Raw genomic sequence first — 16476 nt, forward strand, 5'->3', positions numbered from 1 at the left:
TAATATTTGGAGAGTTTTGTTGACCAAAATTAAGTTTGAAATACAGTAAAGAACTCATTAAATGGCTTTTTTTTTTTTTTTATGAGTTTTCTCAAATTTTTTCCAAAAAACCCAAATTTAACGAGCTTAATAAGAATACTTTTAACCCTTGCGAAAAAAATAAGTCATTTTAGGGCCAAAGTATGTGTAATTTTTTTTTTACTGAACAACTATTTCTCAAAAATATCTACAAAGACATGCATTATATATGTTCTTTAAGTAAATTAACTATTCTGAAGAAGTAGCTCGATGCCATACTTCATAAATCGAAGGTTATTACTTCAAATTATCGTTTTCCTTTCTATTCTATGCAAACATGTCAAAATAAATAAATTAATTAACAAAATTCCAAATCTTTGTCCAAAAGCATTTATATACGCTAATTTTGTATATATAGTTTTTTGAAGTTATATCTTAAAGCGAATAATCTATCCCGTCAATATATCTTAAAGTGAATAAAATTATTAATTATATAAATTTTTTATATATATATATTAATTATATAAAGATATATAAATTTTGACGTGGTTATTATAAAATAAACACGTGTTATGTCGCACCCTATTGGTCGAAAGCAAGGGACCCACTGTACTCCGCTCTAAGTAGCCAATCAGAAACAATGAAACAGCAAAACGTTAATTTCTCTCCTCTTTTTTTTTTTTTTTAAAAAAAAAGAGTTATGTTTTTCTTGTAGGTACGGAGCAATAACATAAACACAGAGTGAGAGAAAGAGAGAGAGAGTGCATATTGTTTGCAGGATCAGAATTTTGGTGCCTCACCAAACGATAAAATTTTGGTGAAAACTCTATTAAAAAGATCAAATTGGGTGTGTTGGCATCTCTTTAACAAATTTTGTTCACCAACTGTTTGTTGAAAGTCCTTGTTTTCTTTGAATTCTGGAGACTTTTTGTTAATGGCGACAACGAAGTCTCTGCTTTTCGTTCTAGTGTCTGTGCTGCTAGTCTCAGCATGGATACCAGTCTCTCGTTGTTCCAAGAAGCCCCTGATGGGTGCCAGAAAGGAAGATATTCCGTACATCAAATGCCAGGTCTGTGAGAAGCTCGCAGCTCAACTGTACGACCAGGTTCAGAAGAAGCAAGCTGAGATCTCTCCCAAGAAGGTTTTTTTTTTTAAAAAAAAAAAAATAATAATAAATAATTTTGTCATCTGGGTTTGCCAGTTATTCATTTCAATACGAGTGTTTGAGAAGTGAATTTGTGGGTTTTGTTTATTCTGTGGAATTTGATTCTGGTTTTGGTGTATCGTTTGTATTTGGGGTCAGATCTCAGAGTTTCAAATAATTGAGATGGCGGAGAATGTTTGTAATCTGAAGAAAGCTGAAGCGGATTGGATTTTACGGATAGATATAGTGGAACAAGGGGATAAGTTAGAGGTAAGAAAGAATTTATTATCTGGGTTGTTTTTGGTGCTGTTTGATGAATTGGTTGTTTGAAATTGTGTTTTTACTTTGGGTTTTATCAGTGATTGTTTGGATCTTTGTGGACCTGGTTTGGCAAGAATGTGTTTTAAATGGAACTAATAGGGGTTGGTACTTTGGTAGGATTGTGCATGACATTTTCTTTATGATAAGCCCAGATTGCATTGGTGCATTTCTACTTCTTTTATGGGCAATCTGAATGCATAATTTTGATTTTCAATGCCTTGAATTGCTAACTCATTTAAGTTTCATCTGGTTTCAGCTGGTGGAACAAGACTCTGAAGGACAATGCAATTCAGAGTGTAAGACAATTGAGCGGGCTTGCCAAGAAGTGAGATTTTGTCACTTGATCTGTATATTATTTGATGTCTTGGTCTGGTTGCTATTATGTAACTCTATGTGGCAAAGATGTCTACCTTTTTTTTGTTTTTTTTTTGTTTGAGTTAATTATCTATCTAGAATATGGACAAAACTGGCGTTTTTCAATTTCATTTTCCATCTGTATTGACTGAGAGTTGCGAATGGTGAAAGATAGGTCCTATGTTCAATCTGGTAGAATCTTTGGCACCAAGTTGTTTGCCCCTGGGTCTTGGCACTGGGTTGTTAGGCCTCAGTTTCAGATACTACCGAGAAATGTTCATCAATCTTTTAATTTATTGCATTAATCTACCCTCTGAAGATTCTCTTTAATTTTTAGTCCTTACAAATGATTTTATTAACCTCAATTCCAGATGTGTTATAATCCTATCCCTACTTGTGGAATTTGCAGGTCTTGGGGTATTCTGATACTGATGTTGCTGAATTTCTATATAAATCCAAGCCTAATATTGATTCATTGGTTAGCTTTCTATGTAAGGACCTTACTAAAGCATGCAGTACCAAGCCACCTCCAGTTCCCAAGGTAACTGCATTCTGAACTGGTACTCTTAGGTCATTTCTTTATGCATAATACATAGCTCTCCGTGGACCATTTTTCATTGAATAATGTGAAATAGATCAAGATTTGTTGACTTGAAGCTTTAGGAGAAAAACAAAATTGCAGATTGTCTTGGAATCTAATGTATACATTAATTTAGTCTGGATGATTCCTGTACTTAACCAATTTACTTTTCACAATTTTTACATATGCTTGCCAATATATTGGGCATGGCAATACTGCCCTTGATTTAATTCCTATACATTCGTGAAGGCTTTTCATTGAGCTACAACTAATTCCTAGATACATTTTCAGCCTTAGCATTAAATATCTGGTCTAAACACCTCAAGAAGAATTATTGTGAAAGAGGATGAGAAGTTTCTGGTGAAAATGGTTTCCACTATGATGCTTTTGTACTCCCTGACAAAAAATGATGCTAGAGTCCTAAATAATGAAGTCCTCCATAGACAGATCATATCTTCTGCGTAGAAGTCAATCACTGAACATTTTATATTCCCTTCTTCCCAGATTTTGCTATAAACCGCTAAATAGCTTTGCACCATTAACATATAACTATACACTTTTCATATAACTTAATTGTACCATATATGAACAAGTTCATTGTGTCCAAAGTTATATTACTTGGATAAGTGGATGTCTTGCATTTATGTCAAGACCCTCTCCCTGTCATTAGATATTTCAAATAGTTGGCTATCACATAGTGTGACATTGACAATGAGATAATTGGTTTTGCACAATTGATCAAAGAACTAGAGGGTTAAATTTGTACAGCACTAAATTATCTTCTATCTGTTGCACAGGATAGGACCCCTGGAGAACTTTTTGTGCCCAAGTCAGCTAAAGAGGCTGAAATGGAAAAGTTAATGAAATCTATGGAGGTGATTATTTATTATTGCCTTAGAGCTTATGCTTTCTTTATTTGTTGTTTTGGGCTATGTTGGATTTGGCCTTTATTCTGCTTCTCTGTGCTTCAGGGTATGCCAGGAGCTCCCGGCATGAAAATGTACTCCAGAGATGATTTGATGAACATGAAAAATTTTGGTGATGGAGGTGACGATGATGAAGACGAGGATGATGATGAGGCACAATTCCCGTCAAAATTGGTACTACGACAATCTCATCTTTGATTATGTAGTTTCTATAAGAATGTATTATGCTTATCGTTAAAGAATCCTTTCAAACAGGGAGATGTTCTGAGGAAGAAAGAGAGTACAAAGGGCGATTGGAGACAGAAGATGACCGAAGGGATCACAAATGTGAGGGACTCGTTAAAGAAACACGCATACAAAGTCTCCAACCGGGTAAGGCAGTGGTGGAGAAGAAAGAAGGCAGCAGGTTCAAAGAATTTGAAGGCCAGCAAATCAGAACTTTAGCTCCCCACTAATCACAAACATTGCAGGAGAAGTGAGGATCTGCTTGTTTACGCTCGTTGTATCATTATCTTTTGTTAGGCAATACAAAAACACAAATTTTGATAGTAGGAAAGAGTACAATAAATGCTTATCCTGTGGAACTTTTTTGTTTTATTTTCCTTTTTGCAATCAGGCTTGTTAATGTATACAAGAGCAGAATTGTCACAGGATAAAAAACTTTAGACAATGCTGTTCACTTATTGGTTGAAATGTTTTTTTTTAACACGACATGACAGTAAAATTAGTTAAATTTGAAGTTGTTTGTTTATGTTTTTAACAAAAACACTTTTTTGTACTTCAAAAATAACTTTGTCAAGCGAGTCCTGTGTTTTTTTAACTTTGTCAAGCGAGTTCTGTTTAGCCTATAGGCTAAACAGAAATTCAATTAGCCACAGGCAACCTATCATTGATAAAAGAGCTTCATAATGATTTACTAGATTCCAAGCAGAAAATGATGAACACAATAAAGAACAAATTGCTAGAGAAACATCGAATATAAATTAAATTCAAAATTTTTAGCATTACAAATCAATATTATCCCGTGAAGTCGTAAGAAATGATAATCTGATATTACAGATAACTTCCAGTTTCTTCAAAACCAACCCGCAATTCATTCTTCACGCACTAATTGTAGGCAGCTTTTAAATAGTAGGTGAGCAACAATAATGGAAAGCATCGGCAACACAAAACTTAGCGCATCTTGTAGTACTGAATTCTTGAGACTGAGCAGCGCCGACCATTCAATGTATATTTGAGCATTATATCGACATCACGGGGATTTTTCTTGTTTTGATCCACAGTCATGCTCCCAAATAATGTTTCACCTTCGCATATGGTAAGCACATCTTCCAGGTACAGGACTGTTTGCTTCCAATGAGTAGCCTTTGATCTAGGCCCTGCATGATATTCCAATCAGAAACATATTAATTAACAGTTCACCAAGCCTGTATGGCTGAAACCTGGAGAAACCTGGTTTTTGGTCCAAACAACTTGCATATAATCATAGTAAAGACAAGCACAGACAAAGCAATGCAAACAAGATGTCCCAAAAAGCTAGACCATAGGTTTTTACACTTGGTTTTCACTTCAGAGTGATGCAGTGAAGGTTGAAAGAGCACTTATAAGATACCAACTAATGACACCAAGACAGTCCAGAAAGCGACAAAAGTTAAACTACAACCTCAGCCGATGGCCTTCCAATCTAGAAAAGGCCCCATGGATATTGATTTGATTGACTCGATCAGTTCACAGATTTGGCAGAACACCATAGTCAGATATGGAGTTTATAAACCTAGCTTATGGGGGCATTAGCAAATGCAAGAATACAACATGTTAAACCTTGGGCATAAAGAAATGCCTTTTCCTTTAAACAATATACAGTTTAAATAATTACATGTACCAGTCCACAACAAAACTTAATCCAGACAATAAAATTACCAAAAGAGAAGCACGTAAAGAGCAAAGAAACAAACCTGTGGAGAAGCCGGTCAACTTATGACACTTGCTAAATGTTACATCAAAATAGGCTACAAGAGCATGGATGTAATCATCACGTTCTGCCACAAGCTTGAAAGGAGCGGTGAAGGAAGCATCCCCAGGAGCCATCTTGGAGATATCCATTATCTGAATGAAGAGAAGCAAATGAACTTACATTAGCCAAAAAGTAAAGTAACCGCTTCATAAGGACCAATCAGAAAGGAAAAATGAAAAGCAAACTAAATCTACCATCAAACAATATCTAGTATTATTTCATATGTTTTTGCATCAGCGTGCCCCTGTAATTCCCACCTTAAGTAGCTCACAGTTCGTAACAATTTGATTCTGATCAACCGTGTCAACAAGGGGCTCCATCAAGGCTTGCTTCTTGATGCAGCTCATGTCAAAGCCATATACATTATTCCAAACTGGAGGATGAAATTGGCAAGGGGAAAAAGTAAGAACAAGGAAATTACACTGCACCATCATGTTGTAGTTGGAAAAAACTTAGCAATTCATATTCCCATAACAGCAACAGAGTGAATTAACAGGCTCCTATACTATCCAGACAAAAAAATGGATACTAAACCAATAGCATCTTGCTATTGTATATGCCAAACGTCAATAGTCTTACATTCAATCTTGTCATCTTTGTACTCTGCATCCTCGATGGCTGTCAAGTAGAGAGAAGTTTTGTCAGGTAGCACAACTCCATCCTCAGCCTGGATAAATGAAAAAGGAAAATTAACACTATTGATTTAAACAAACTATAGCATAGTTTAATAACAACACATACCAAACCATTGCACCATGAAAGTAGAAAAAATAATCACTAAATACCAAATTACAGCACAACAAAACACAACCATGGAAGTGAGCATATGAACACAAAAACAGCAATACAAGGAATTAAAGTAATCTTACAATTAAATTAATTGAGTGTTCTGAACCTATGTTTACAGCCCACATGATAGCCTAGTACACCAAGGCAAAAATGACTTGGAAACCTTAGGTATGAAGAAAGCAACCTTTCAGGAACCGATTGCATATTTTTCCCTGGAAGTTGACCACTATGAAGTATGAGAATACAAGATAAATCCACTCACAACTCTCTCCATCATAGTTCTCCATCCACAACTCTATGAATGATATAAATCTATAGGAGCCCAAAGTTCCCACCATTCAACAGAAGTTCCAATTCCAAGGCCACAACAATCTGAAGCTTCCAACATTTACTTCATTATAAAATGCATATTATATGTAACAGAAAACAATTATGTCGATCTGAAGGATAGTAACAGATATAGATTTGAACTTGTCAAAAAGCATTCCAAAAAAATAAGGAACAGGTCTAACATTAAGGCAACATATAATTGTTAATGTTATGGACATTTTTATGAAGTCAAATATTAGAATGACATATCTCCCTACATCTGCAGTATAATATGATTATTGTCCCTACATCTGCAGTATAATATGATTATTGTTGGAATTAATAAAGCCACAGGCATAAGATTCGCCAGTTTTAGATCTACTAGAAATAGAGGAAATTTGGAATGTAAATGACAGCGGCAACTTACAAGCCATTTATCACGTGCATAAAGGACTGTATTCAGCATATTCTCAAACAATAAAAAGTAACCCATCCATTCTGAAATAATTATATCCACTTTAGCCACTGGAAGCTCAATTTCTTCAACTTTTCCCTTCAAAACCGTTATAACTGTAACAACAAATGATGAATGAGTAAATAAAGCTGCAGCCATCAAAGCAAATACTGAAAGAGAAAGAAAGTAACATGTCAAAACCAATAACATCACCATTAGAATATCCGTTAGCTTCAACAATCTCCTTTGCCATGTCAGCCATATGGGAGCATTCAACCTTTGAACGCAAAATTTGTAAAGTAAGTACAATATGTAGCCAACGTGACCAAATTACATGGTAAAATAAGAAGAGACAAAACATTTTCCTACAAATTGATTGATCTTAAACAAAAGAAAAAATGAAAAACATACTGCATAAACATGTTTTGCCCCAGCTCTGGCACAAAATAGGGACAAAATTCCTGTCCCAGCTCCCACATCAAGAACCACCTTGTCCTTGTATAGAAACTTATTTTGATAAATAACGTTTTGATATGTCTTAGTTCTCACAACATCTTTCAACATTTCCTGCAATGTAAGGAGGGTCACAATAATAATTAAAGATATTAGCAACACAATGTCACTACAACAAAATCTAACACTAACACTACCCTGCATCCAGGTTGTGTCAACTTACTTCATGAATACCTGAAAATACACACAAAAAAACTATTCAATTTCAAAACTTGATAGTCAATTAAGTACTCTCCACCATATAAACATATATGCATTAATGCTTCATAACTTGCTGTAAAGAAAACAAAAAACTTCCACTTAACCAATCCAAACAAACTTTCTACATTAGTTGATTCAAAGCTCTAAACTATCCACAAAACCATGACAACCCAAAATCATAAGAGATTAAAAAAAAAAAAAAAAAAACATTCTTTTCCACAAACAGTTACAAAGGCTTTACTTCGAAGCATTCACTTTTCCCCTATTCTTTTCCCCAGTTTTGTCGTAAAGCAAAGGTAAGGTTTGTATCGAGGCTTACCGAAGTGAGAGTAGGAATCGAAGTAATAGTCGGCGCTGGTCTTATCATCGCCGTCGAGAAGCGAGTCGTCGTCGGGCTCGCACATGGACTCGTCGTGGGTAGAGCACTCGGTGGTCTCTTCGGGGTCCTCGAAGCGAATCTTGGCGTCGTGGAGCTGGTGCGAGTTGTTGAAGCTGCTCGAGCTCTGATTGGTGTCGTTGTTGCTGTTCTTGCGGCGACCCATTTGAGAGCGAAAATTAGGGCTTTTGCCTTTTGGCCTTTGCTTGTGGGGTTTATGGCTTTTTTTTACGCTGCTTTGCCTGCGCAGCTGAGCTTTGTATGCGTGTGTGAGAAAGAGAAAGAGAGCCTCTTTCCGCGGGTTTAAATAGTGGGAGTTGTTTTTTGGTTTTTAAGTCCTTTGGTGAAGAAATCATACGGTGTCGTTTTGGTTTGCACATTATAGTTGCCGACTTGCTGCCCTACCCAATATCACCGACGGTAATATGCTTTCTCCCTTTTTTTTTTTTAATTTTTTTTTTTTAAGGATTTGGATTAGGTGTGGTGTAAAAAAAACAGTGATTTAGTTTTTTTTGAACGGTTCAAATCTTATAAGAAAAAAAGAGAGAAAAAAATGAGTTAAATATGAACCGTTACAAAAATTACCTTATCTAAGCTAAACCCTATTTAAAAAAAAAAAACAATGCCAATAAATAGAAAGGGTGGCTTAGGTGGGTGATGGGGTGGCCAAACCACCCATTCAACCACTCCCAAACCGGCTATTAGAAGTGGCCGAATCATTTTCGTGGCCAAGGGCAAAATCAAGATTTTTCATCTGAAGCGGCCAAAGTAAAAATAATGAGTCAAACCTATTTGTTATAAAGGACAAGCCTAGTTTTTAAGTCTTAAAAATACATATATATATATTTAATTTAATAACAAACTTGGAAGATAAGAGGCCAAGCCTAATTTTTAAACCTAATTGCTAATTTCTTGTTACAATTGATCAACCATCCATTTGAAATAAACGATCCAAATAAAATATATTGCACAATACAATTCGTTACGTATTGCACCATATCTCAATACCCTAAGCCTTTCAAGGGATGAGTTCCCTCTTAAGGAATTGTAGCTGTAATATCAATAATTTCGGGGAACAAAATTGTTTGAATTGAATTAGGTTAACTTTTAAGAAAAATAAAAACCCAAAGTAAGTAAAAGGGTAGTCAAAGCATACCTTTGACGTGGTCGGCCACCCCCTTGAAGTTGGATCCTTAGAGGAATTTCTGTTGTTTTAGTTGTGTTTTTCGAGATCTTGTTCTCAAAATTTGAAGAACAAAAAATGAAAAAGTTGTAACGACTTAAAAAGTCACCTATAGATGTCTCATGTCCAATCATTTTTGATGATGCTTTCTCTATATTATCATGATTTTAATGCTGGGAGTGAGAGGTATCCTGACCGTCCATATTCAATAATTGGAGCCAAAACTCTGGATTCATTGGACAATCAAAATTAAGTTCTATCAAATTCCTAGCCCAAGGAATCCATCCAGCTGTAGCATATCATAATGTTCACTCCAAGAATAGAAACACAATGCAAAAAAAAAAAAATTCACATTATAAAAGCACAAAATCTATGACAGCAGAAGTCAGCCTCATGGAGAGCACATTATCAGGGGCAGCAACTGTTAAACCTGCTCTCTACCATTTTCTAAATAAATAGAGGTCTTGTCGATCGGCCATGGTGCCCCCGCCATCACTGCTTCGATCTCCGATATTTTCCGGGGACACTTCGTCATATTCTTGCACCCACCGGCAGAGACATGCTGCAAAAAAAAAAAAAAAGGAACAATATAAAAAGCTAAAATAATCAGTAACTTGAGAAAATCTACTAATTCTGCATTTCCAATATATCAAAAATTAAAATGGGAAAACCATATATGTGCCGTATACGGTGAGACCGAAAGCATAACCAATATTATTATGTAGATATAAATGTCAAGGAAAGAAAATTATTTAATCTAGTTTCAGGTGTAAAGGAATGGTTCAGTAAGAAGTACCACGTCACTTTCAATTCGAACTCCACCGAAACCTTTAAATCTGCCAATTACTTCCTGATTGAAGAATCTTGCAGTGTTTGAACTTTCCATGGCTGGAAGCAACAAAGCATCAATGAAGTAGCATCCAGGCTCTACTGTAATCACCTACATAAACAGGCCCCACAAAAATGGAACAATGATTATTCTCATAGATTTTCTGTAGCATATATTAAGGATCTGGCAAACTATACAGACATATCACAGAAAGGCCCATGCACAGAAATCAAGCAGTTGAGCAAACCATAGTAGATAACTGCAACATCAATTTATATTTAGTCTCAAAGTACTCCTTCAGGCGCCAAAGGAAAAACTAATTAGTAATTAAATGAAAGAATCTAATTGAACACTGCAGAATAAAAGAACACGAATTCCTTCCAAAGAATAAGCAAGACATGACCAAACATTTCTATGCATTTCCACTCCATAGCATTAGGAGTTTACGAGTCTAAACAGAATATGACCCTTATGATAAAGCATATACAAAGGCAGTTAAACAAATCATAGATGATAATAGCAATTATGTATCCCTGACAAACATGCTTGGCACGTGATTTGATATTAATGTAAATATTTCAGTTTCAACTTCCCTTCAAATAAGTTAACCCTAAGAAGTTAGAACTTCTCTTACCAAATACAAGATAGAACAATATATAAAAGTCCAACACAGATTTTCCATCAGATTCTGATTTTGACCAATGAAATAAATCTAAATGAAAACATGGTAACAAAAAATATGAAGGAAATCAAACAACTTCATAGTTATCAAACGCAACACATGCTTTTTAACCTGGGTCACGGATTTCAGAAAACAGAATCTCCAACAAATATGATTTGATTCTGTTACCAAAAAGGAAGAGAAAAAAGGACAATTCCATCGACCGAAAAATTCATTACTAACCATTCCCTCCTGGAGCTCTCTAATTGTCCGCAAGGCCCTCAATCCAGGTTCTTTTCGTCTCTCCATTCCCTGCAAAAAATGCCATGTTTCCAAGTGATCAAGGAAAATATAATATGAAACATATATGATATGCACAGTTCTCAATCATTATAAATTAAAACAAGAAATAGAAACTAAAAGGCAAAAGCAGAAATATTATTCACAAGAGACCTTTAAGTAGCCCCCAGGATCATGTGTGTCAATACCAAGTAAATGCCCTAGACCATGAGGCATGAAAACAGCACCCAATCGTTCAGCCATCATATCGTCCACATTGCTAGAACCAATGACCACAACTAAACATGCATCAAAAACTTCCCTTCTAATAAGAATAAGAAGTTGCAAGTAACTGAGGATACATTATTGAGAAAATAGATGTTACCCAACAATGATGGATCCTTTCGTCAATGACTCAAGGATAACTTTCTCTGCTAATCTGCAATTTTTTTTTTTTAAATAAAAAAAAGATAATGTAAGATGCAGAATTGCATGCACAGGAAACGATTTAGGCAACTGGAACCAGGATCAAGGGAATATAGAGATATATTATGACTACGTTTTTCTATTTAATGAAGAATGTAGCTAACCTGGATAAAACAAATAGCTTTTTCTCTTAAGAAATGAAATTGTAAATAGAATAAAAGTAATGCTTGTACACCAACACTTCTAGAAGATGATGTCCAGTTTCCAGAACACCAAATCAGACCATGATGATCGATATTACATTGGAATCTTTACATTCAATAAGCAAAAGCTTCTTCAACATTTGTTGGCTACCATACCTTGTTTAGGCTTTGATTGCACAAGGATTGTTCTTTTTTTTTTTCCCTTTTTTTTTTCTTTTTTTTTTTTTCTGTAATTCAACATAAGGTTCTCCACACATTCTAATGAACAAAATAAAACCACTCCATTTCAATGCTTTCATATATGAGGTAGTTTTTCCTTGTTGTCCCCTAAAGAGGACATCCCATCCCTCGTGTAATTTTCCTTGGTGAACCTTATAACACACACAGAAAGACATTGTAATTATTTTTTTTTGATAAGTAGAAAGACATTGTAATTATTCTAACAGAAATATCAGTTCCACACTTACATGTGCATATCAACCCAGTTTACTCCAGGTTTCATTGAAGATATGACAGCATTGTGTGCTTCAAGGACAGCCTGCGAAAAATGATAATTGAATACACAGTCTGAAGAATGAAAAATGCCAGAAGGCAGTCAACCCAAATAATAGGTATGCACATTTTTGTTTGGGATGTGTTTGTTACAGCAATTAAGTCCAAATACTTGGGTTGATACTGCTCTCAAAGTAAAGCACATACATTATATATGAGTGACTGATCCCCGGTAAACTTCCCATTCACCTGCACAGAAAATTTAAATCAATGAGATTTTCTAATAATAGGGGAAGATCAAACAACTAGGTTTTGTTCCTAGTAGCATAAGGAGCATTTTCTACTTCTATACTATCTATTACTTCTCACTATTTAGATGACCTTGAACATAAATCTGCATCACAAGTATACTCTTCTACTCCAGAAATCCCCATCAAATCAGGACTCTAATTTAACACCCTTTCCAAGATTCCAATGGATTTCTTAATGAAAGGATCATTGTGATTACTCCTAAAATCAGAAGAAGTCAAACAATAAAAGTATGTATGATGATGGTTGTGATGATGACAATGATAAGATGATATGGCCAGTCATCATTGTTAGATTAAGAATAAAAAGATGAATGATGATAGTTTTTTTTTTTTTTTTTTGATTAGTAAAAAAGATAAATGATGATAGTTGTGATGATGATGATCTGATCAATCTAAGAACACAATCAAAGAAGGACCTAAGCAAAAAGGAAAAAAGAGAAGCCACATTCAATTGGGTAAGACCTTAGAGGGGACCTTTAAAAAGTTTATTAACAGTGCGACTCAAAAAGTTAAGGCCCATACGTAAAAAATAATATCTAACTTTAACGTTGCAAGCAAAAAGGTCAAACTCACAGGAAATGAACAAGTTATGTCAGACCCATAAAAATGGTATTCAGCCCCCATATCAAGCAATGCCATATCTCCATCTTCCAAGGTCTGCACAAAGGAGATTACAAGGGTTTGAAAACTCCAAAAAATCACTTCTGCCAGTTAAGGAAATTTAATTAGACAACTTGAATTCTGAAACTCCAAAGAATAAAGACCTCCGGCATTAAGCAATTAAGCATAGTTTATGCATTAACACAATATAAAAAGTTCTATAATGTATCAAGTCTAAAAGCATTAAATCTGCCATACCTTGTCATTTGGAGCCGCTGCATGCCCATAGTGGAGCACAGCACTGTGTAATAAAACAATATATCCGTTAGCAAGCATTTCTATGATGGATGTAAAATTCTATATCAGTACATCTCTACTCATAATTTACTTTTCCATTTACACAACAGTAAGAATCTTTCAAAAAAAACAAAAAAAAACTCAATATGTTTGCCAGCTAGTCTACAAAAGTTCATAATAATATGTACAAACTCTGGTTCAATCTGTACTAAAGCAAAACCAGTAAAAAAATATTGGGCAATCATAGGGCATGTCTGCATTTCAAAAAGATCAGATATTATAACCAAAATTCAAATTCAGAAAACACAATTTTCATCCGTTTGTATTTTATTATTTTTTCTGCAATAATGATCAAGTTATGTCCCTAACGAGCACGCACCAAGGTTTCAGTAATGCGCAGAAGAGCACTTAGCATCACTTGCATAGAAAATAAACGTTGAGAACTACAGAAACACTCACCTATTATCACCAGTAGCACAAATACAAGTGTATGAACAGTGCCTACAGCCACCGTACATGTAGGTGTGGTGAAGAAACATGCTTTCCAACTGATACTCTTTCATTCCCACTGTAGTTTTTCTCATAACCTAGTTAGAATGTAAAATAGCAACAAGTACATCAATTTATCTCTACAAGCATTCCCAAGATGACTCTACAGGAAAGATGAACAACAAAACACCTATCAAGAAAGAGCTTTCTCTTTGCTCTTTCCATCATTTAAGTTATGGCTGTGACGGCAAACAATGCATTTCACTAAAATAGCAACAAACTGATAGCAAATTGGTGCTTTGACCCCTTTACTAGACTACTTCAGAATCATGAATGGCATACGGAACAAGACATTAAAGAGTAGAATCATATTCTTTGCTCTATAGTCAATTGAAGGTAGACTATTTATATAACCATGTTTAGCAAATAAGAAATTTTGGAAATAGTTACCTCAACATGAGCTTCAGAGCTTATATCATTGGCATACTGGATAAGGGCAAGCTCTAGCTCCGACTTCAAAACACGGCATTCAGTCAGAATAGGATGCAAAGTTGTCAAATCCGTCTCAAACTTATCCACACCCTAAACAGAGATTCAAAAAATGGAAGAAAAGGAAAACATTATTAACAATAGTTATTCTGATCTAAGAATATGGAAGTTTTCCATTTAAAATGCATCTGAACCATGAAAAATTGTTGACAAATATCATGTTATTAGATGCATCATTAAGTTCAGGATCTACTTATTGCTAATGCACTAATGCTATCAGTACAGAAATATTTAAAAAATGTAGTGAAACTTGAGAACTAAGTAACCCACTACTCTATTCTGAAGGTATAAAGAAGTTATTTGTGAAGAGAAAGCAAGTGCGAGATGTAAGGACCTCAAACTCTGCTGGTTCTGCATATTTATTGCTGTCAGTGTTAAGCCCATGTAATAGAAACAAGGGTTTTCCAGATCCTTGGAAATGGTCATGCAAAACCCCAGCAATCTCATCAGTGTAGTATACCATGCTAACCAGGTATCTTTCCTGCAAAAGAGCGTAATCATGAGCTGAAAAATGTACAAGGCACACTCTTCAAACTACAAATCACTTTAATCACCTTGAAGTAGGATAACGGCTTTATTTCTCCCAACCAAACAGCATAGTCTGCAGATAACCGAGGAATGAACAGGATAGATTCTCCAGTCGCAATGTCCTTCACGGAAAAAATGATGGCAAATTAATTCTATAATCTGTCAACTAAGTATCCTACACTACGTAGATGATTTGATCAATTAAACACACAAGCATGCATTTAAAAAAAAAAAAAAAAAAAAAAAAAAAAATTAAAACCAAATTTTAAAATTTTGGGCATGCTATCAACAACATATTTTTGGTGATTTCTGATTCAGAAACTAAATAAAAATAATACTATCATTGTTCCATTAATGGCAGTGGTAATTGGATCCTTATTGCTACTTTTGCTTGGAATTCATTGAGATTAACAGTGGAGATAACTCCGAAGGCAGTTCTCATACTAATAATAAACCAGAACAAAGAAACGTGCTGTAGACGCAATTTACTTACTATAGCTCCATAGAATCCAGGTTCTCTGACTCCAAACAAGTAAGCAAAGTAACTCTCCTGCCTATAAATGCAATAACACATCGATTATCAATAGTAAAATCCATTTGATGCCGATAGTTTTCTAAGAGACAAAATAACACATCGATTATTCAAATGTAAATTGCAACATGAAAGAAAAAAAAAAAAAAAAAAGATTCAAATAGAAGTTCAATCATAAACAATTCACGAATTTCCTAAAAACCAGAATCGAAATATTGAAAGAAATGAGAAAGAGAGATCAAGTACCTGAAGAGTTCGATGTGGTCAGTATCGTGGCGCGTTTGTTCCTCGCCTCCCTGAAAACCGAATTAGCAAAAAATTAAATTAAATTAAATTTCAAATTTCAAATTTCAAAACCTCGTGTGTGTGTATATATATATATATGTAGACACAGAGAGAGAGAGTACCTGAAGGAAAACAAAGCCGTGGAGAGGACGAGAGGAATCGGTGAGGTGGTGGCGGAGAGAGTTGAGGAGCTTTTGCCGGTTGGCGACGTGGAGTTCCATTGGCACATGGGGAGGAGAGGGCGATGACGAAGCCATGGAGATGGCTTCACTCGATTCCGAGAGTGATGTTGATCCTCTTTCCCTATTCAATCATATTCTTCTTCCATAGCAAAAGCTAAAATTATTTCCAAACTAATCGTCGTCGGAGGGTGAATCGTATAGAATTCAAAGTTCCAAAACGAATTAGAGAGAAATTCGGATTCGGGTCGATGAAAATTAGAGGAGAAATGATTGTATTTAGGGTAAATTATATTTTGTGCCCAAACTACTACCTTATTTGTACTTGTGCCCTCAAATTATGACTCATATAACTCTTTCTTCCCAACTATCGTTTTGTTTCGAGTTACATCCTGAGTTAGATTCAAATTATGACTCACTATAACTCGTTCTTCCAAACTATCAATTTATTTTGAGTTACATCTTAAGTTAGATTTGACCGTTAATATTGACCTAAGCAACACATGACATGAGTCAGTTTCATGACAAATTTACCCTTGTTGAAATGAAATCCACCATCTAGAGTTACTTGACAAAACACAAAATTTAGTAGATAAAAAATACCTCATCTCTTAGAACTTTCACATCCGCCTCA

At 35.1% G+C, this 16476-nt stretch overlaps 3 protein-coding genes across 3 annotated transcripts; 1 reads left to right on the top strand and 2 right to left on the bottom strand.

The window, feature by feature from the left end:
• The first annotated feature begins 859 nt into the window (after nucleotides 1–859).
• Nucleotides 860–4049, top strand: LOC132166078 (nucleophosmin). The gene is made up of 7 exons (XM_059576829.2): nucleotides 860–1159; nucleotides 1322–1432; nucleotides 1740–1808; nucleotides 2247–2378; nucleotides 3215–3292; nucleotides 3389–3517; nucleotides 3599–4049. Exons 1-7 carry the CDS (start codon nucleotides 953–955, stop codon nucleotides 3785–3787), a joined length of 915 nt encoding a protein of 304 aa, XP_059432812.1. The 5' UTR covers nucleotides 860–952; the 3' UTR covers nucleotides 3788–4049.
• Nucleotides 4050–4305: 256 nt separating this feature from the next.
• On the bottom strand, nucleotides 4306–8287 carry PRMT11 (arginine methyltransferase 11). The gene is made up of 9 exons (XM_059576297.1): nucleotides 7943–8287; nucleotides 7586–7596; nucleotides 7321–7476; nucleotides 7123–7186; nucleotides 6883–7025; nucleotides 5937–6024; nucleotides 5615–5730; nucleotides 5299–5449; nucleotides 4306–4722 (listed from the first exon to the last, which is right to left on the bottom strand). The coding sequence occupies exons 1-9, from the start codon at nucleotides 8163–8165 to the stop codon at nucleotides 4517–4519; spliced, it is 1158 nt and encodes a 385-aa protein (XP_059432280.1). The 5' UTR covers nucleotides 8166–8287; the 3' UTR covers nucleotides 4306–4516.
• A 1018-nt stretch (nucleotides 8288–9305) lies between these two features.
• On the bottom strand, nucleotides 9306–16077 carry LOC132166591 (Metallopeptidase M24 family protein). Its single transcript, XM_059577439.2, has 16 exons — nucleotides 15786–16077; nucleotides 15625–15674; nucleotides 15340–15400; nucleotides 14873–14968; nucleotides 14653–14799; nucleotides 14220–14351; nucleotides 13740–13867; nucleotides 13242–13284; nucleotides 12957–13040; nucleotides 12280–12321; nucleotides 12048–12118; nucleotides 11337–11390; nucleotides 11126–11231; nucleotides 10916–10984; nucleotides 9979–10122; nucleotides 9306–9744 (listed from the first exon to the last, which is right to left on the bottom strand). The coding sequence occupies exons 1-16, from the start codon at nucleotides 15918–15920 to the stop codon at nucleotides 9607–9609; spliced, it is 1500 nt and encodes a 499-aa protein (XP_059433422.2). The 5' UTR covers nucleotides 15921–16077; the 3' UTR covers nucleotides 9306–9606.
• Between the last annotated feature and the right edge of the window lie 399 nt (nucleotides 16078–16476).

This window comes from Corylus avellana, chromosome 11 (genome assembly GCF_965113065.1).
Source record: "Corylus avellana chromosome 11, dhCorAvel1.hap1.2, whole genome shotgun sequence".
Classification (NCBI taxonomy): domain Eukaryota; kingdom Viridiplantae; phylum Streptophyta; class Magnoliopsida; order Fagales; family Betulaceae; genus Corylus; species Corylus avellana.